Source organism: Halichoerus grypus, chromosome 3, assembly GCF_964656455.1.
Source record: "Halichoerus grypus chromosome 3, mHalGry1.hap1.1, whole genome shotgun sequence".
Classification (NCBI taxonomy): domain Eukaryota; kingdom Metazoa; phylum Chordata; class Mammalia; order Carnivora; family Phocidae; genus Halichoerus; species Halichoerus grypus.
The window spans coordinates 79,719,811-79,742,443 of NC_135714.1; the positions used below are offsets into that span (position 1 = coordinate 79,719,811).

Sequence of the window (22,633 nt, forward strand, 5' to 3'; positions counted from 1 at the left end):
AACTCGTCTATTTTCTGCTATAGAAATAAAACATTATTTTAAAGCTTGACTGTTTATTCATCCAGCACTGAAGACTATACTCACAAAAGGAGCTAAATTAAATAGCTTTCACATGCAACTGAATATGCTGTCTGATGTTGGTTTTACTTTCCTAGTCAACATTTCGGCCACCACAAAGGAAATAATGCAAGATTGAGAGCATAGCATCTGAGGATTTAAAATAAGTGACATGAAACTTTTGTATTCATAAAAAGCTACATCGCCATCTTCCTTCTTATCATCAAGGAACTGATAAATATTTTGACCAAATATAAAGCAGTATGTGTCTTACATAGAAAAAGATGCTATTTAAAACTATCATTTATATATGAAAACGTACACATAAGACATTTAGTTCTTTCTCCCCTCCTCTCTCTCAAGTGTTAAATGTTTATTATTGCAAGGGGAAAATGCTGCAATAATTGAAGGTGGGTGTGATACTTGTGATTTTATGTACAAAAACAATTAGTAACTTTCAAACAGAAAAGTAAATAGTTGATATGAATAATAAACAGTGCACTTGCTAGAAAAGTTTAGGAATACTTTTTTTTTTCCTTTTTAGAACAAAAAATGAAAATCTAATAATATAAGTCACAATAACAGACAAGAAAAATTGAAAATTTTTTCTGGGTATTATTTTATGCAAAATAAAAAAATTATGGGGAGGGACGCCTGGGTGGCTCAGTCGTTAAGCGTCAGCCTTCGGCCAGGTCATGATCCCAGGATCCTGGGATCGAGCCCAGCATTTGGCTCCCTGCTCGGCAGGAACCCTGTTTCTCCCTCTCCCACTCCCCCTGCTTGTGTTCCGGCTCTCGCTATGTCTCTCTCTGTCAAATAAATAAATAAAATACTTTTAAAAAAATAAAAAATAAATTAAAAAATTATGGGGAAAGAAGAATGCATAGTACTAGAATTTTCTCTCCATATGAAATTTCAGGGTATTTAAGTTGGCAATCTGAATTCTCTTTTTTACTTAGGAATTCTTCAGTTTTCGTGAAAATATGTTAAAATAATACACAGAAGAAATTTTCTATTTTTCTTTTCAATAAAGCAGTTTCTGAAGCAATAGTACTGAATTGAATTTTTTAAATATAGTTTCCAATAATAAAGAATACAAAAATAGCATTTTACTTTCACAAGGTGAATACTACCATCCCCTTTTTCCCTAGTAAATTAGAGTAATTGATTTTTTTTTTTTACATTTTACTGACAACAGCTTCTCAGGATGAAATATATTTCAGACTCATGATAATTAAGTTTGAGCTATCATATCAGATTCAACTATAAAGAAATTAATGTTTTCTAGGACACAAAGTGGACTATCTTACAAGATTTTAAGAGCATTAATACAGAAAATAGCCAGGAAGTGGCCTATTCTAGTTCTCAAGGCAAAAATATGAATCAATTTGGGCAAGTCAGAACTATCTAAGATGCACCAAGAATAGTCAATAGGTGGTCCTATTTATATAAAAATCAAAGACCATTCTTGATTCTTGATGTGTAATTAATAGACAAACTGCTATGAATGGTCTGTTCCAATGTTCTTAATCAATGTGAGGAAACCAATCATTTAACATCTCTCTCCATAAAATATCTGGTGAGCAGAGAACTCACACTGGAGGAAGAGATTTTAGGGTACCTAGCTTGTTTAAGCAACCCTGGCTAAACATAGGTGGCATTAGTTTATACATGTGGCTATTAATTTATATGATTCCTTTAATATTTCATTCTTCCAACTTCTTCTAGAACTAAGAAAAAAGGTGCTAAGAAAGAAAAAGAAAATAACGTAACTTGGAACTCTAAAAAACTGTGAATAAAAGATATATATTTTTGTAGCCATACCCTCTGTTTTTCAAGAGTAAAGCTATTGAACATGAGCATAAACAGGTCAATATCAATTGCCTCAGGAATGACTAGGTCAACATCAATGACAGAATGAGTGAAGATAAAACATTACTGCACCAAGTGCCAATATCCAGTCAGACTGTAATTAGTGCAGCAAGGCCAAGGGTAGGAACACACTAAGCCTTGAGGGGCATCACCCTTGGAACTGAGTGGTATCAGGAGAAAAAGAGGGCCAAAGGGTGTATTTTTTGGCATTTGTCAATAAATTATTCTTTTGACCGTCAAAAAGAATATGAGACTTACCTTTCTTTCTTGGAGAAGAAAATAGTTGATATCTCTAATGATTTTATTGTTGAGAATTCAAAGCAAAGTCTACTTTCCTTACTAATTTACTGATTCTCCTCTAACAATGATTCTAATCCACAACTAAACCTCAACTTATAAAGAAGATGCTATGGCCTGGTAAACCAATGTTTATATTTTAGGAAAAGATGAAAATAAAAATATGATTTATTATGATAGCCAGAGATAAAAATTTGGTAGCTATTTATAAAATATCCTTTCCTTGGCTACAAACATGGTTAATTATAAAGAAGTTAAAGTTGAAATACTACTTCGAATAAATAATAAAAATTCTACATTGTAATCAGAACAACAGAGTAGAAAAATACATAACTTTCATTTTGGTAAGAGTTTTTCCTGCCTTCCTAGATCAAACTCAAATTGTGTCTCAGGCAAAAGTACTTTTTGGTAATAAAAATAGTGATGGCTTAGATAATTTTTAGCATATTGAGACACATCAAAAAAATGAATATATTTCAGTGTAAGCCATTAAGATAACACTATTTCAAGTTAAAAATAGGTTAAATGGATATGAAACTGGTTTCTTTCCACTCTATTTTTTATATTGTACATTCAAATCATCACCCAATGCCATTGCAAAAATCATATATTTCACTCATCTTTTTAACCATAGTACTCCATTCTCTATGTAAAATATCACATGTAACCTTCCCAATTTTAAAAACATTTTAGATAGGTAATTCTAAAAATAATTTCTGTGTTAAATCAAATATACATACACAGAAAGCAATGACTTAGTACCTAAAGAGATTTGCAGTTATGGTGATTAGCATGGCCAGAGCTTGATTCTTTTCTTGACAGCATCACCTCATGTGGGAACTGTGATTCTCTGTTCTTTCTCTGAATTATTATTGGCTAAAGATATTCTTTTGGTAAAAAAGCAGTGATTCTTAAACTTTTTATTTTCGGTGGGGATGGAGGGGAGTTAGTTTCTTTTGAGAATATTATGGAAACTATCCACCGAAAATTACACAAATGTATGAGCACACAATATTCTACTTCTTTAAAAGGGTTTATGGACTCCATGAAAAGGGTTCATAATATATAATCACCAAGACAAACTTTCTAGGTTGAAACCAGTCCTTAAAGTCCAAAGATTCATCCTTATCCCAATGCAGTAACTAGTAACATGAGTAACCTAGAATCCTCTCAGGATATCATAGAGCAGACCATACCTCTGACACGCATCTCAAGGCCTAATATGATAAGCTGAGAAAAGATTTTCCAGGAGAGACCTTAACAAGTCTCCCCAAACTTAGTAACTTAGGAAGTTCCAAGGAATATCAAGAGCTCTGTAAGCAGAAATGAAAGGAGAAAATTAAACTAAGGATGAAGTCCATGGAGAGTCAGAGAACTTTTATAAGGAATGACAAATGACAGGTAGCTTTTAAGCATTCATTTTGGGGTTTTAAGTAATGTGCCATGACCTTCAGAATTGAAGTGCAAAACTGATTTCTAAAAGCAAAAATTTAAATCACATTTCCGAAGGATATGAAATATGGTCCCACAAACTTTGAAACAAGTATAAACAGGGGTTTTTAAAAGTAGAAGTATAAAATAAATATAATTTATAACTACAACCAAATGTTTTCTGCAAAAATAATATGAGCATTTGGAAATAAACTTACGAATTAACCTTCATCCAAAAAACTATATAATTTAAATCAACCCTTATCATCCTTTATTAGCAATTTATCCAGAAAAAAAATAAGGGAAAAAATAATATTTTAAAATACTAAAAAATTAAAAACTGGATTTTGCTTATTTTACATTAATATATAATAGTATAACTCTACTCAGAATCTTTAGTGTCTACCCCATAGTTGAGAAAACAAAAACTCTGCACATCATTTAACATACTTTGTGATCTAACATTGTCTACATGTCTAATGTCATGCCATTCATTTTTACATTATAGCAGTTCTGACTTAATAAAATCTTGCCAAGGATATTTTATTCTCTAGTGTCTCTTGGAGTTTGAATATATTGTCCTTTGGCCTAGAATATGTTCCCCTGGCTTGTCCAAGCAGAAAATTCCCATTATTCTCATATTTCATATAAAATGCCTTCTGAAGATTGCCTGATTTGGTTGACTTACAGATTTTTACTCCACATTTTGGTACTTTTCACTTACTCAGTATAATAATTTTATTGTAATTAAAATAGTTACATATTTTTCTCCTTAACAGATTGCTACATATTTGAGAACAAAGATTTTTTTTCTAATTTTTGGATTCTCAGAGCCTACACCAGACTGGATTCATATTTGTAAACTAAAAATAAATGAGTATAGCCATAAAATAAAAGTAATAGTAACAATAACTACAACGTATGGATCCAACTGTTTGTCAAGTACTGCAAAAAAAAAAGAAAGAAAGAAAGAAGTAAAGAAAAAGAAAAGAAAAACAAAATACTTTTTTGGCATATTTTTTGTACTGTATTTGTAGTAGATTTTTATCCTTCTATCTGAGTTATTAAATGATTGAAGTGAGATTTAGAACAAGTTTTCTCTTAATGCAATGAACTTATATTTTTTCTACAACTGAGACTTTAAATTTTCTCTTTAACTTTAGGTAGTGAACTCTTTCTCTAATGTAATTTTATGCAAATGTGTAATATATGAAGCATATAAAATGGAGTCACTCCAGTTGAAGCAGATAATGGAAGTGTAGGTACTTATATACTTAGAATCATTTTATCTGTTGTAAGTGGCCCTTTGGAACCAATATAGACACTCTTACACTCTAGAAAATTTGTTCTCAATATTTCTGATCTTATATTACCTATTCCATTTTAGTTACTGTCAAGATTATGTATAGGTAATTTTCTATATTAAAAAATGATCTGGACCATGGTATCTAAAGCAGTTATTCTCAACTCTCTTCTATAATATCTACAAAGTCCCACCAAAACTTAAGAAATTTCTCATAATAAAAGCTTCATATGTCAGAATCTGAGACAAAAATACACTAATATCAAGCTGAACGGAGCCTCATCTGAGACTAACCATTGATATCTAACATACATTTTGTCAAGTAATAATGAACAAAATCCAATGACTTGGAGATATTTTCTCTCTCCTCAAATCTCATCTCTTCTAGTTGAACTTGCAATTATGAGACTCAACTGGTAAATTTCTCTCCCTTCCAATGTACTTATACTCCTTTTGAGAAATCCAAAGAACTGTTCTTTATTACATTAGTAAATAAAAACAAAACAAAACAAAGCAAAACAAAAAATGCACTAAAATATATAAAGCCTAGGAGCTAGTGAAAACAAAGACAACATTTAATCTAGAACACAACTAGTTGTCAGAGCCTCTCATCCCAGATCAGTGCAGAGCAAACAGGCTAAAAAACTCAGATCCCAATTTATCACTGAGGAAGGAAAGAGTTAGAAAGAACATCTAATGATTCAACTTCTCTGGTGACTGCCTGAGGAACTTGCATCTGTCTCATTTATCTCCACACACTGATGGGATCCAACATACTCTAGATGTTTGCAGGCTACTAAGAAGAAAGGAAGGAGGTTGAACTAGCACAAAGTTTGAGAGGTCTTCAGAATCTCTGGTTGCACTTATTGGTAAGGGTCTTCTCCTGTATGAGGTCAGTCATGAAGACTAGGAAAGGTGGCTGTTTTATTTAATGCACAGGCACCAAAACAGAGAATCAAGGAAAATGAAGAAACAGAGAAATATGTTTCAAGTAAAGGAACAAGATAAATCTCTAGAAACTGACCCTAGTGAAATGGAGACATATGATTTACTTGTCAGACTATTCAAAATAACCAATATAAAGATGCTCATCAAGGGCAGAACAATGCATCAACAAAGTGAAAATTTCAACAAAGAGAAAATATTAAAAAGTAGCAAACAGAAATCATGTAGTTGAAGGTACAACCGAACTGAAAAATTCATTAGAGGATTTCAATATCATACTAGATCAAGCAGAAGATAAGAATACAAACACAAAGACAGATCATTGGCAATTATTCAGTCAGAGGAGCAAAAAGAAAAAGGAAAAATAATGAAGAAACCTTAAGGGCCTCATAAAAACATCTGCAAATGAATCAATATAGGCATTACAGGAGTTCCATAATGAGAAGACACAGAGAAAGGACCAGATAATTTTTTCAAAGAAAGAGTAGCTAAAAATGTCCCAGACCTGGGGAAGGAAATGGAAATCAGATTAAGGAAGCCCAAAATATCCCTCCGAGAAATGGACCCAAAACATCTGCAAAATACATTATAATCAACTTGTTAGAAGTCAAACACAAAGAGAGAATTTTGAAAGCAGTAAGAGAAAAGTGACTTGTCACACATACAAGTGAACGCTCACAAAGCTGTCAATGTATTTTTCAGCAGAAACCTTGGAGGACAGAAGAGAGTGGGATGATAAATTCAAAGTGCTGGGAGAAAAAATTACTGGTATTTCAGTGAAAAAAAAAATGGTGATGTAGGAGAACACAGATTCCCTGTTTTCTCACAAAGATCAATGATTGGACAGCTACCCATGAACAAAAACAGCTCTGGGAGACGTCTAGAGTTCACTTAGGAAATTTTAACAGCACACTATTGTAACCAAAAACCTGAGAATAATAGCACAAGAAGAGAAAGAAGACAATTCAATTTTGCCTGGTTTTCCCTGCTCCAAGTGGCATTTTTCAATGCCAAGAAGCAACTTCCCAGCATTAAAGAGTTTCACTTACCAACAAAATAAGAGCAGAGCAAGTGACCAGCTTCTCCAGCTTGTTGGGGTACTGTAGGAAAGTCCTGCTTTGGTTTCACCCTACCCAGACCAACAAAACCAAGACATCTAGAGCTGGCTAGAAACAAGAAAGAAAAAGCAGAGGCTATTATTAGCATCCATGCATCATAAGCAATTACAGTTCACAGAGACCTACTCTGCAGACAAATTCAGATTTCACCACTGACAAAGCCTAAGGCCAGCACAGCTGTTGCAGACCCCCAGTAGATTTCACTAGCTTTCCCCTCACAAGTATTTGAATTCACTGATGCCAGCCACATGAGTCCCTTCTCACTCCCTCCACTCCCCCAACCACCCCTGCCAGAATCTGGGACCACAGTGGCATTCATCCAAGGTATCTGTGGCTCAACAAGTGTAAGATACCAGCCACTTGAGTCCCTCTCTGCCCATGTCAAACCCTAGGGGACATGACCATAGCCAGCTTTGGCTTCTGCAGCTGTACAAGTACAAGATAAAACAGCTATAAAATAATAAAGTGGCATGAGTAAGTCCTTACCTATCATAGACATAGAGTGTCTACATGGATTTTAAAAAAATACACAACTATATGGGTATTTCAGGTTTAAGGATACACATAGATTGAAAGTGAAGGGACAGAAAAAGATATTCTATGCAAGTAGGAAATAAGAGAGCAAGGGTAGCTATACTTATATCATAAAAAATAGACTTTAAGTAAAAAATTATAAAAGCAGACAAAGTCATTATATAATCACAAAGCAGTCAATTCATCAAGAGGATATAACAATTGTAAATATATATGCACCCAACAACAGAGTACTTAAATGTATTAAGCAAACACTAATAGATCTGAAGGGAGAAACAGACAATACAGTAAGAGTAGAGGACTTCAATCATCACTTTCAAAAATGGATAGATTACCCAGATAGAAAATCAATAAGAAAATATTGGACTTGAACTACACCTTAGACCAGAAGGACCTAATGGACATATATGGAATATTCTATGCAATAGCAAAAGAATATATTATTTTCAAGTGCACAAGGAACAGTTTCCAAGACAGATTGTGTTAGGCCACAAAACAAGCCTTAGCAAATGTAAGGAGATTGAAATATAACAAATATATTTTTCCAACCCCAATGGTATGAAATTAGAAATCAGTAAGAGGGAAAAAACTGAAAAACTCACAAATATGTAGAAATTAAACAACACTGTCTTGAACAACCAATGGGTCAAAGAAGAAATCAAATGAGAAGTCAAAAAATATTTTGAAACAAATGAAAATGGAAACACAACATACCAAAATTTATGAGATGTAGTAGAAGCAGTTCTGAAAGGAAAGTTTATAGCATTAAATACCTACATTAAGAAGAAACAAAAATGATCACAAATAAAAAAAAAACTAACTTTACATCTTAGGAAACTAGAAAAAGAACAAATTAAGTCCAAAGTTAGCAGAAGGAAGGAGACAACAAAGATCAGAACAGAAGTACATGAAATACAGACCAGAAAAAAAATACAAAAGATGAATGAAACAAAAAGTCTGCTTTTTTTTTTAAAAGAAAAAGGAAGAAAGAAAATTGACAGACCTGGGGCACCTGGGTGGCTCAGTTGGTTAAGCAACTGCCTTCAGCTCAGGTCACGATCTCAGAGTTCTGGGATCACATGCATCGGACTCCCCACTCAGTAGGGAGTCTGTTTCTCCCTCTGCCCCTCCCCCTGCTCATGCTCTCTTTTTCTCACTCTCTCTCTCAAATAAATAAATAAAACCTTAAAAAAAAGAAAATTGACAAACCTTTAGCTAGACTAAGGAAAAAAGAGAAGACAAAATCATCAATCAAAGAGGAGACATTACACCTGACACCACAGAAACAAAAAGTATCATAAGAAACTCTTATGAACAGGGCGTCTGGGTGGCTCAGTTGGTTAAGCAACTGCCTTCGGCTCAGGTCGTGATCCTGGAGTCCCGGGATCGAGTCCCGCATCAGGCTCCCTGCTCAGCAGGGGGTCTGCTTCTCCCTCTGCCCTCTTCCCTCTCGTGCTCTCTGTCTCTCATTCTCTCTCTCTCAAATAAATAAATAAAATCTTAAAAAAAAAAAGAAACTCTTATGAACAATTATACACCAAGAAATTGAATAACCTAGAAGAAATGGATAAATTCCTATAACATACAACCTACCAACACTAAATTATGAAAAAAATAGAAAATCTGAATAGACCTACAACTAGAAAGAAGATTGAATCAGTAATCAAAAACCTCCCAACAAAGAAAAGCCCAGGATCAGATAGTTTCACTGGTAAATTCTACTTAAGTTTTAAAGAATCAATGCCAATCATTCTCAAACTCTTCCAAAAATTTGATGAACTGATAACACTCTCAAACTCATTTAACAAGGCCAGCATTTCCCTGATAGCAAAGCTACATAAGGATACTACAGGAAGAGAAAATTACAGGCCATTAATACCTGATGATGTAATTTCTCAACAAAATACTACCACACTGAATTCAACAGCACCTTAAAAGGATCTTATATCATGATCAAGTGAGATTTATCTCTGGGATGCAAGGATGGTTCAACATGCACAAATCAATAAATGTCATGTAACACATTAACAGAATAAAAGATAAAAATCATATGATCATCTCAATACATGCAAAAAAAACATATTTAACAAAATCCAGCATCCTTTCATGATAAAAACCCTCAACAAATTGGATATAGAATGAACATACCTCAATAGAATAAAGATCACATATAACATGCCCACAGCTAATATTATATTCAGTAGTAAAATGTTGAAAGCTTTTTTGCTAAAATCAAGACCAAGACAAGGTGCTCACTCTACCCATGCCTATTTAACTTGGCACTAGAAGTCCTACCAAGAGCAGTTAGGCAAGAAAAAGAAATAAATGTCATCCAGATTAGAAAGAAGGAAGTGAAATTATCTGTTTGCAGATGACATAATCTTATATATAGAAAAATCCTAAAGATGCCACAAATAAATTGTTAGAAATAATAAATGAATTCAGTGAAGTTACAGGATACAAAATAAATACAAAAAATCAGTTACATTTCTATACACTAACAACAAACTATCCAAAAATATTTTTTAAATGATCCCATTTATAATACCATCAAAAATAATAAAATACTTAGGGATAAAGTTAAAGATCTTTACACTGAAAATTATAGGACAATGATGAAAAAACTTGAAGAAGACACAAATAAATAGCAATATATCCCATGTCCATGAACTAGAAAAATTAACAATGTTAAAATGTGCATTCAATGCAATCTCTATCAAAATCCCAAAGGCATTTTTCACAGAAATAGAAAAAAACAGTCCTAAAATTTGTATGAAACCACAGAAGACCCCAAGCAGCCAAAGCAATCCTGAGAAAGAACAACAAAGCTAGAGGCATAACACTTTCTAATTTCAAAATATATTACAAAGCTATAGTAATCAAAACAGTATGGTACCAGCCTAAAAACAGACATATATACAAAGACAATAGAATTGAGAGCCCAGAAATTAACTTTTGCATGTATGATCAACTAATCCTTGATAAGGACACCAACAATACACAATGGGTAAAGGATAGTCTCTTGTAATAATGGTTTTAGGAAAACTGGATAGCCACCTGCAAAAGAATAAAATTGCACCCTTAACTTATACTACTCACAAAAAAAATTGAATTAAAGATTTAAATCTAACACCTAAAACCATGAAACTCCTAAAACATAGGGAAGAAGCTCCTTGACATTAGTCTTTGCAATGATTCTTTTAGATATGATACCAAGTGTAACTAAAATAAGCAAGCAGGACTACATCAAACTGAAGAGTTTCTGTTCAGCAAAAGAAACAATAAAAAAAATGAAAAGGCAACCCATGGAATGGGAGAAAATATGTGCAAACCATCTATCTGATAAGGGGATAATATAAAAAATATATGAGGAACTCATACAACTCAGTAGAAGAAAAAAAACTAAAAAATGGGCAGAGGAACTGAATAAATATTTTTCCAAAGAAGATATACAATGGTCAACAGGTACATGAAAAGGTGCTCAACATCACTCATCATCAGGGAAATCAAAAACACAATGAGATATCACCTCACATCTGTTAGAATGGTTAACATCAAAAAGACAAGAGATAACAAATGTTGGTAAGAATGTAGATAAAAGGGAACTATTGTGCACTGTTGGTGGGGGTGTAAATTGGTGCAGCCACTATGGAAAACAGTATGGAAATTCCTCAAAAATTAAAAATAGGACTACTATATCCAGCAGTTCCACTTCTGGGTATATATCTGAAGGAAATGAATAATTATCTTGAAGAGACATCTGTACTCACCTGTCACTGTAGCATTATTCAAAGTAGTAAAGATATAGGATAACCTAAGTATCCATTAATGGATGAATGGATAAAGAAGTTGTGGTGTGTGTGAATAACAATGGAATATTATTCCACCATTAAAAAAAAATTCTGCCATTTGTGACAACATGGATGGATCTTGAAGTCATTATACTAAGTGAAATAGGTTAGACAGAGAAAGATAAATATTGTATGTTCTCACTTGTATGTAACAGTTGAACTGATTGAGATATAGTAAAATGGTGGTTGCCTGGGACTAGGAAATAGAAGAAATAGAAAGAAATTGGGTAAAAGGTATAAACCTTCTATTAGAAAATAAATAAATTCTGGAGATCTTATATACTGCATGGTGGTGACTATACTTAACAATACTGTTATTACTTCAAGGTAATAGGTCTTAACCTTTAAGAGTAGGTATTAACTGTTATCACCACACACACAAAAAAATGGTAACTATGCAAGGTGATGGCATCATTTATTATGACCTCATTGTGGCAATAATTTATAATACATACATATGTCAATTATATCTGAAAAAGTAGGAAAAATATTTTAAAATAGTTGTATTATTAAATTTCAATTAATTTCTGTAGAGTTTGTTTTAAAGAGAGGTGTATTTAAATTTTTCTGTATATTTAAATGAGGATTTTTTAAAGTTAAATTCATTGAAATTTCTTCTATCTAGTTTTTAAAATATTCTCATACAATAACTGTCGATTTTAAATTCCAGAAAATAATGTAGTGCCTCATGTAAACCGTAAAAAGTTGGCATTTAGTGAGAAGACTTATTCAACAAGAGAATGTGAATTAGTCAGTAAAACCTGCTGCTGTTTTAAAAGGACATATACATATTCTTCTCACTGAGAACTAAGTTAGTAAGTAAATCTTTATTCATAGGTAAAGATTAGTGATTTAATCCTGGGAAGAAAATCCTAGCATTAACCATTTTGTTGCTTTATACTATAAGCATTTATTAATATGCTACTATATGCCAGATTCTTCTGTGGTTGAAGACCTAATAAAATAAAAGTAAATAAGTCTTGCTCTCATGGAGTTCAGAATCTACTATTGGGAGTTCTTGACTGAAGCCATAAGTGAGCTTTTGTAGATTAATAAACCATCTAAAATTGTATACACAGGTTTTTGTTATGAGCATACATGCAAAATTTTCTCCCTAAGTAAAGAGCCCCTAGCTTTCATTATATCTTCAAAAGGGTCAGTGATAGTGAACCAATAAATATCAACAACAAGAAGGAGCAAAAGAGACAAACAGATTAGCTTGTAATTGAAAGATAGTGAATAATGTTCCAATGACAACTCTGACCACCCCCCCCCCAACACACACACCAAGAAAGAAAAAAAAAAAAGGAAAACACTAATTCTGCCTGGGAAACTCAAAAGATTATTCACACAAGAATAAAAATGGCAAGCAGATTTTGCAAAAGTGGTTGTGTAACTTAAGAGAGCTATTATAGATATTATTGTAAGTACCACCCACATTGGATAAGTTGGATCCGGTATGCATATGTGACACTGAAAACCTATAACCAATGATGGCACAAGTCCTACAAATTTAAGCACTTTTTAAGTAGAACATAATATTGTAGTCTGAAAACAATGTTCTAAATTTCTAGAATCATCTTTTTCTGTTAAAAAAAAAAGTAAAATTTTTAGGCAAATATCTTCTCAAGAGTTACCAACTTAAACTTACTAAAGTTAATAGAGAAAAAAGTATCAAACTAAAAAATAAGAGCAAGTTATAATAAAAGGACCTAGTAATTTATTGGCCTATCTGATTAAAAATAACTTTTTCTTATAAGAAGGAAAATTTTTAAGGAAAATTACCTGTTCAAAAAAGTTTTCAAATATTAAAGAAAAAACAAATGGTGTTGGAAGGCAAAAAATATTACTCATTTCTCAACAGGAAAGTTACTTCGCAGTGCAGTATATATATAGGATATATTAGTTTGAAATTCCAGGCAACACCTGAATAAACATCATTACTAACCCCATAAATGTTTTCGTTTGACATAGAAAATAATTTGCTCTAGTAAATGACTATGAGGAAGTATAAATATAATTATAAAATCTTATGAAATAAAAAGAACATCTTTAAATACTAGAAGACTAGTAAATACATCTTCAATGATAAATGTATCACAAAATAAAAGGATAACATTAGATTTACTGACTTTATTATTTGTAAATACCACTAAAATCAGTTTTAAAAAGTAGGGGAGAAGGGTTCAGCTAATGATTTAATATGATAATATGATCAGACTATGAACAGCTATACCACCTAACTTATGAAGACTGATAGCTTACTGATCAAGACTTGCTTCAGGACACTCCCTCAATAACTCAAAGTAAACAGGTCATAAACTTTGCCCAATCCCAACTAAATCCCCATTTGTAAGACCTGTCTTACATCACACAGCCCAGGTCCTAAAACATCACAAGTCCCTTGACTTGCACCTTCTGAAAAACTATTAAGACTGTCTAGCAGATTCTCCCTTTCTGAAGTAAATAAAATTAGCATTGCTTAATCAGTAGGAATTAGCAGTGGTCTTTTGAGGGAATCAACAACCCACAAGTAAAATAACAACTCTTTTATCATTCATTTTATTTTCTTTTTCTTTTTTTCCAGATGTTATATTATGAATTTGCTTTGGCAGAATGCTGAAGAATTATTTAGATTATGACATTTTAAATAAGTAGAAAGCATACATTCAAGAAAAATGAACTTGTCATTAACTAACCCAAAAAACAATATTCACTGTGGTTTGCACTGAGTATTAATTCTTAAATTACTTGCTATAGGCCACTATAAAATATTTCACTTTTAATAGTTAGTAGAATGGGGATGGGGGACTTATTCATCCTAGATGAGGAATTAAGGCCAATTGTGAACACAATTTTTAAAACCTGCAGATTTATTTAAGCCTCCTTATAATCAGAAGGCCCAGAGCTTAAAAGAGTCCTTTATTTATTATGAATCTAAACTACAGCATCTATACTTATTAAAAGAAGTTAAAAGATCAATATATGATTTTACTGGACCAACACTCTACCTTCTGAGCCCTCTAATAAATTCATAATTGCAATAAATACTTGAAAATTTCCACTTATGTATGTAAACAACTAAGTTTTTAAAGTTGCAGGGATGTAAAAAAAAATATATATATATCAATGTTGTAGTGGACATTTATAGATAAATTGATAAATTAAATAATTCATAAATCAATCTTTAAAAAAATGTCAGAATGTATTCAAAAATGCCTTTCTGGGGCACCTGGGTGGCTCAGTCAGTTAAGTGTCAGACTCTTGATTTCAGCCCAGGTCTTGATCTCAGGGAGATCAAGCCCCAATTCAGGATCATGCTGGGTGTGGAGCCTGCTTAAGATTCTCTCTCTCCCTCTCCCTCTGCCCCTCCCCCCAGCTCATGCTCTCTCTTGCTCAATAAATAAATAAATAATTTTTAAAAAATGCCTTCCATAGCCAAAAGATTTTGATTAGTCAAATATGAATAAAACATGTAGACTATAAAAAATGTAGACATTTTCAGTACTTTCTGGAAATTATTCTATTCTTTTGTTACTGATAAAAGAGATATATTATTGACAAACCTCATATGTCGCTGGACCAGGAGTAATCTCTTTGGAATCTTTAAAACGCTTTGATGCTTTATCAAATAAGGGTATGGAGCAAGATTTCCTTAAAACAGGATCATATGTTGCAGGCCCTAAAAGAAAACAAATGTAGAAAATAATAAAGTGTGTTAAAATTATTGATTTGGGTCATATTCTTAGATTTGTGCTCTTAATGTATAATTTTAGCATCAAACAATCTTGGACCCATTTTTTTTGAATGCTTAAAATCATTCAGGTTAGGGTTTTAAAATATAATAAGCACAAAAAAGTGACATTTGTCTATCTAATAATTAAATGTAATACAGAAGTATTTTCCCAAAAAAGAAAACAGTACCCTCCCAAGATACATATACATCATGAAAAAAGACAACCAAGTCTTTTATTTCCTAAAAAGGCATTCATAAATTCAGCAAAGATGTAGTGCTTGAAATGCATTTGGAAATATGAATAAGACTTAAAGAAGCAAAAAAGTAGTTGAATAGCATTCTGGGTGCTAAACATGATAGAAGCCAAGGTAAAAAGATGGAATTCACATGGAACGATTGGATGTAATGAACAAACTGGTTGAATGGACTAGGGCCTAACCCTAAATAAGGATTTTGTATTAGAGCCAATAGGTTTCAAATTGTATTCTAAAGTGTCCTAGAATTCCACAGAAGTGCCTAGGGAAAAATGTATAGGTAAAGCCCAAATAGGAGCCTGAATTATTTTCATTCAAAACAGCTTTAGATTTACTCTTCTTTGTTTGGGTCCTATATACATTTTTTTAACAAAAATTGTCTAATAATTTTTTTAAAGCTTTTGGAGGGGCACCTGAGTGGCTCAGTCAGTTAAGCATCTGACTCTTGGTTTTGGTTCAGGTCATGATCTCATGGGTCCTGGGATGGAGTCCAGCAGGGGCAGGTAGTCTGCTTGAGATTCTCTCCCTCTGCCCGTCCCCCTACTCTTGCACGCATGTGCGCTCTCTCTAAAATAAATAAATCTTTATAAATAAATAAATAAATAAATAACAAAAAAGCTTTTGGAAACTAATTCCACAGGTAGTGGGTAGCTCCTGAAGGTTTTACACTAAAGGAGATTCATGAAGAAAGAGGTAGTTTATGAAATAAACTTTGGCAGTACATTATAGGATGGGATGACTTGATGGTTTATTTTAGGGACACTAATAAGGAGTTTACTAACATTGCTAAGGGAAAGGAAGAACAACTCAGAATATTTTCTAAGACATGAAATAAATATTTAATATGTATAGTGACTGGAAGAAAATAAAAATGAATAATGGCCAATAAAAAGGCAATATTGTGACAAAAATAAGAAAACACAGAAGAGATATCATTGAAGAGGAACATCGTGTGTTTGGTTTTGAACCAGTTTTGTCTGAAAAGATGGCAGCATATCCAAATAGAAATGTTCAGAAGACAGCTGGAAATACATAACTGAAGCTCATGAGAAATCTGTTCTGGGGAAAAGGAAAGGAGTTGTTCACATAGAGGTGATAGTTGAAGTTTCTTTAAGCGAAAGAACATGGACAGAGAAAATTTAATAACTGAGGACTGAAACTTGGAGGTGCTGCACATAGGAAGGGAGAGGGAGAGTCAAAGAAGGAAATAGTCTAGTGAGTAGAATACGGCTAGTACAACATCAAAGAGAGAAAATAGGGAGAGTGTTTTTTCTTTTCTCCATTCACATATTAACCAATACTTATTGAGTATCTGTCACATGCCAAGCCTGTATTTCCAGAGAGTGCTTAGAGGTCTTACTATATCAAATGTTGCAAGAGGAGACATCACAGACAGGTCACCGTGGAGTGTGTGGAACAGTGATGATGAATGAAACTAAATTAGAGGGAGAGAGGAAGGAGAGAGAGTGTGGAGAGAAGAAGTGTGGAGAGAGGAAGGAACAACATGAGACAGAATATTGACAATGGACATAAACAGTGAAATAGTAGATATGAAGATGTTAGCAGAATACAAAAATTATACCTCCATCTCCCTAGTATACATGCAATTAAAAACTACCACTTTGAAGAACAGATCCCTGAAGATGTTTTCAAAACTAAAATAAATTAGAATTGATAAATTCACATGAAACATTTTTAAGGCTTTAGCTTCATTAACATAAGATACTTCAAATTTTACAATAAAAGATGAGATTTGGCTCTATTTCAATCCTTCTAACATCAATTCAATTAATAGGATAGATATCCAAAATTATAAAGTCCTTGTGGGAAGCTGCTATGAACTGAATGGTTGTGCCTCCCCCCACCAAATTCATATATTAAAACCCTAATCACCAATGTGATCATCATATTTGGAGATGAGGGCTTCAGAAGGTAATTGGGGGAGGCACGTAGGTGGCTCAGTCCATTAAGACAGCTGCCTTTGGCTCAGGTCATGATCCCAGGGTCACGGGATCAAGCCCTGCATCAGGCTCCCTGCTCAGTGGGGAGCCTGCTTCTCCCTCTGCCCCTCCCCTCTCTGTTCTCTTTCTGGTTCTCTCTCAAATAAATAAATAAAATCTTAAAAAAAAAAAAAAGGTAATCAGGTCAAAGAGCGGAGCCCCTCATGATGGGATTATCACCCTTACAAAAAGAGACGTGAGAGAATTTATTTTCATTCTCATTCTTTCTCTGCTGTGTATACAGATGTTTATCTGCAAGTCAGGAGGGAGGCCCTCCCTAATGCAAATGTCACTTTGGGCATCCTGACTTTGGATTTCCCAGACTCCAGTAACTGTGAGAAATAAACTTACACTATTTAAGCTACCCCGTCTATAGCATTTTTGTTATAGCAGTCAGAATGGACTAAGAAGCTCAAGTGTCTTGATCTGCTAAAAGACAAAGTGTTGTAGCAAATGCCATCTTGCATGCATGACTTTGGAATAATATAATTTCTATTCATAGTGCAGAGAAACAATGTACATATACGTACATATCTTTACAAATAGATATGTATGTATTTACAAACTAAACTACACATGGGAAAATGTATCAGTTACTGCAGTATGTAGAAAAGACCACAAACTTATCATCAGGAACTGGGTGCATGATTCCACAGTCAATTAATTAAAAATTGTAACTTTAACCATAAAGATGTATAAAGGTTAATGCAACAGGTAAGGCTATTAACCAAACAGTGTTGTATCAGTAAATTTCATTTTCAACTATGAAATGAAATACAGTCTATTCCCTGTCCTTACTATCATGCTACAGCAACTGATAAATATTTACCTTCATGATTATAACTCATTAAAAGAAAAGAAAATATTCAAATGTAGTTTTAGTGGATTTCCTTTTATTGGAATTCCTTCGAGGAGCATTAAGTAAAGCAAAATTCTCAATATGCATCTTGTTTCATGTTAGCATTTAGTTTACTTTAAGCTACAGAGCATTAAAAAAAAGTTTATTGTACTTGATCTTAAAATATATTTCCAATTACATATGTTACTGCTTATATAATACAGGTCAAAAATTTACATTGCTTCACCAGCTGTGATTCACGGATAGATTATGCAGAAATTATCTTCTATTTATTTACCAAAATGCTACATTTTAATCACAGGTCATGGAAGAAGAAAACTTCTCATTCCAAATCAAATGCCTATGGAAAGTCTGCCTGAATCACGACTATTATATAATGGGAATTCAAGAGCAGGTGATTCTTATAATTACATATTTTCCAGCCTATGCCAACCAACTCTCTATGAAATGTCAACCAATGCTCTAGGGCAAAAATGGGAGAGAACAGGAATAATGAATAATTTAAAATAAAAATCATGTTGGTACATTAGAGTGGACTCAGAAATAACTATTTCTATAAATAAAGCTACAAAACCTCAGATTAAAAAATGGCTGTCTTCATAACGAGCTTAAATTTATAAATTACGTAGTGAATTTTGCTTATGAATACCAAATCATTTTTTTTTCATGTGAAGCTGAAAGAAAACTACTGAAAAGTAAACATCCCATGTGTGAGCATATCTTTAGGAATTAAAAAGCATCTAGGAAATTGTTCATTAAAATGGACCACATGGCTTTAAAGTGTCATTTAGAGAGTTGAGTTTTTATGGAACACATTTTCTCATGCTGATTTTATTCTTCAGCTCTACGAATGAAATAATAGCTAAGACAAAATATTAGTACACAAGGAACTATTATCATCAATGTCAAAGCCACATTTAGGTTTAATGCTCTTCTCCTGCTTCTAAGATGTGAGGTAATGAAATGGCAATTCAGACTATGACCAAACAACTATAAATTGAGCTTATAGGTGATGAGAAAAAACAGACAAGAGTCTCAATAATGCATAAAATTTTAACCAAAATTCCATGTGTGTTTTACCATCCTGTTAACGTTTCTGATCAAAAACAAAATGGGAATTACATGTTTTAAGAAATAAGATCTTAAATACTTGAGGTTGATATCTTAAAATTACTATAGAGTATCTAAGAATTATTGCCAACTCAGTCCCTAAGACATGGTCTATTATAATGCACTCCAACCTAAGTAGACTGAAAATTGCATCAGTTGGAGTCTACCTAAATCATCCACCTGTTAAAACATGTGTTCCTAGCATTGAGTAAGGAATAGGGCCATCACTGTTATGACGCGGAAATACAAAATCAGATAGATTTGGCTTGACTAAAATATATCTTCAGACAGCAATGTCTGTTTATCCATGTACTTCTAAATACATTCTTATGAAATTCTTACCAAAATGTACATCCATAAGTCCTATCAAATGAAGTCTTTGAACTGATCCTGCTCTGATAAGTACATTATGCAAATTTGAATGACTTTCATTAGTCTTGTAAATCGAGAGGTATAATACACTTTCTGTATAAATTTAGGAACCAGCTGGAAGGAAGGATGATCATTTTTCACCTACTATTTTGAGTAGGTAGTATATAAATATGTAACACATGAGTGATTTTTATTGATGAATGAACAAAGTAATCAAATAATCAATGAAATATGAAGTTGTTTTCAAGGTAAATAAAATACCTCACAACTGGCCTGGCAGAGTAGCAAATTTTCCTTTCATAACTGAATTTTGGTTTTTACATCCCGCTGTTCCTATTTAAATATTTGGAGCTAGAATGCCAAGAAAATTATCTAAGCAAAAAAGTAGAGTAAGTCTCAGCATATATTCCAAGTTCTCTTACATCCCCATCATTATTTTAACATTCAATTAAAGCTGAATTAGTAAGGTATTCCGTCTAAGACTGGCACTTATCTCTGAATATTATATGTAAAAATCATGACAATGCTATATCTTTGTAAAGCACATCAGGTCATAGATTAAGTGATTGGAGTTCTTTAAATATACACACCAAATTTATTTTGAACATTTGATTAATATTAAGCAAGCTAAATTCTTTAAGAAAGATAGAAAATAAATGATCTTTTTCAAAAATATTCAAATGGCTAATTTTTACCACTTTAAAATGTAACTATTTGCCATTTGCTTTAATTTACTAAAATTGTTAGGCTCCTAATTGTGTTTAGATTTGAATTTTTCTCTGAATAGCTCTGCTATAATAAAGCTAGACTCACAGAGTTTAGAGTTTTCTGGAAGAGGAGCCTACATGATAAATATAGTGACAAGCCAGTTAAACAAAGGTTAAGATGTTTATTTGCAACTTAAATGAATAAATTTCTGTACCTTAAAACAAACATTTTATAGATTAAGTAAAAGATAAAATGGTTTTTGTGCTTTGATGTGCAAATGTTTTACTTACATTCATCAGAGATTAAACAAAAACTATTAGGTTAACCATTGAATATCTTAGAAAGCTTCTTGCTCCTTTTCAGTAAACTTAAATCTAGACCGAGATTTAAATCTAGACAAGATTTTTTCCTTCACCTTACAGGTTCTCTGCTCACTCTGCTCCAGTGATCATGTAATACAAATATTCTCTAACTCTATTGCCATAACTTCATGGAATAATAGCAGGCTACTAGAATTCAGCAGAATTCTTCCCTTGCAAGCCTTCCCATCAACTACCACTAGTTAATTTTAACCAAGACAAATAACAGTGGGATTTGTTTATATTAACAGTGTTTATTTCCAAATAGTAAATGGTTTCCTCATCCAGCTTTAATACCCACGACCCACGGGGCCTATTCATAGCCCTTCCATAGCTGTGGACGTGTTTGTCCCCTGGCCTCTGGCTGAACTTGTTCTATGGCTTGAAATATCATGACTAAAAAACAAAGAGGATCATATTCAGCACCACATAATTTAAATTAATCTTTCCCAAAGTGTAGTGCATGGACCATGGCCATCAGAATCACCCAGATTAGTGTCAGATTGTAGATTCCTTGGATTCATGCCAAAATAATAAATCATATTCTCTGAAACTGGAACCAAGAGAACAAAATTTTAACAAATCCCATTGCTTTAGATCTCTAAACTACAATTTAATATGTAGCAATTAGCAAATATATCTAAACATCAAAATTTTTTTTCTCAAATAATCTCAAGAATTAGTTATCCAGAGAAAAAAAACCTTATGAAATTATGGATGAGACTATCATTTCTCCAGAATATATCTGAATCTCTTATGCCTCAGGGCGTGCTTATTGTAGAGCTTCCATCAATGCCTACTGAGCTGAACTGAGCCAAACCAAAGAAAGAAGAGTCTGTTTTTGAGTCAACTAGAATCTATTCTTGTGACCTTAAGCATTTTAATTATTTTCTTTTCATTTTACTTTCTTTCCCAGTAATCGTCTATGCAAAAAATGGATACCTTAAGGTCTTATTTTTATTTACAATGTGAAAATGATATTTAGATGATATATCACATAAATGTCTGTAAATTATTTAGAATAATCATTGCCTGAGAGATTAGTAGGAGACTGGCAGTGTTAAGATAGGAAAGAGACTTACTTTTTATTTTTTATTTTTTTTTGCGCTGGAATCATCTTTATTTTTATTTTTATTTTCTTTTATTTTGTTATGTTAATTACCATACATTACATCATTAGTTTTGGTTGTAGTGTTCCACGATTCATTGTTTGCCTATAACACCCAGTGCTCCATTCAGTACATGCCCTCTTTAACACCCATCACCAGAGACTTACTTTTTTTTTTTTAAAGATTTTATTTATTTATTTGACAGAGAGATAGAGAGAGAGCACAAGTAGGCAGAGTGTCAGGCAGAGGGAGAGAGAGAAGCAGGCTCTCCACCGAGCAGGGAGCCGGACCTGGGACTAGATCCCAGGACCCCAGGATCATGATCCGAGCAGAAGGCAGCCACTTAACTGACTGAGCCACCCAGGTGCCCCCAGAGATTTACTTTTTTAATGTATATCTTTTAACACATTATGAATTCTGTTATGGCCATGTCACACTATTTCAATTTTGGGCCAAAGGTGCAAAACTTATTTCATGATCATGGAAGATGAAATTTTGTGAAGTATAAGTATATTCACATCTCTATTTTATTTTAGTCTACTGTTTTCCAGAATAAATAATTTTTTAAAGATTTTATTTATTTATTTGAGAGAGAGAGAGATTTAGAGAACGAGTAGGGGGAGGGGGAGAGGGAGAAGCAGACTCCCTGCAGAGCAGGCAGCCCAACGTGGGACTCAATCCCAGGACCCTGGGATCATGACCTGAGGCGAAACCAAGA

The 22,633-nt window shown here is 33.1% G+C and overlaps 1 protein-coding gene across 1 annotated transcript in view; it reads right to left on the bottom strand.

Moving 5' to 3' along the window:
• Positions 1 to 10,593: 10,593 nt before the first annotated feature.
• Positions 10,594 to 22,633, bottom strand: part of STPG2 (sperm tail PG-rich repeat containing 2) — a 314,912-nt gene continuing 302,872 nt past the window's right edge. Inside the window, exons 10-11 of the mRNA XM_078068237.1 lie at positions 14,975 to 15,090; positions 10,594 to 10,614 (exon numbers count right to left, since the gene is read on the bottom strand). Coding sequence (XP_077924363.1) covers positions 10,594 to 10,614; positions 14,975 to 15,090 — 137 coding nt within the window. The remainder of the gene's footprint in view (positions 10,615 to 14,974; positions 15,091 to 22,633) is intronic.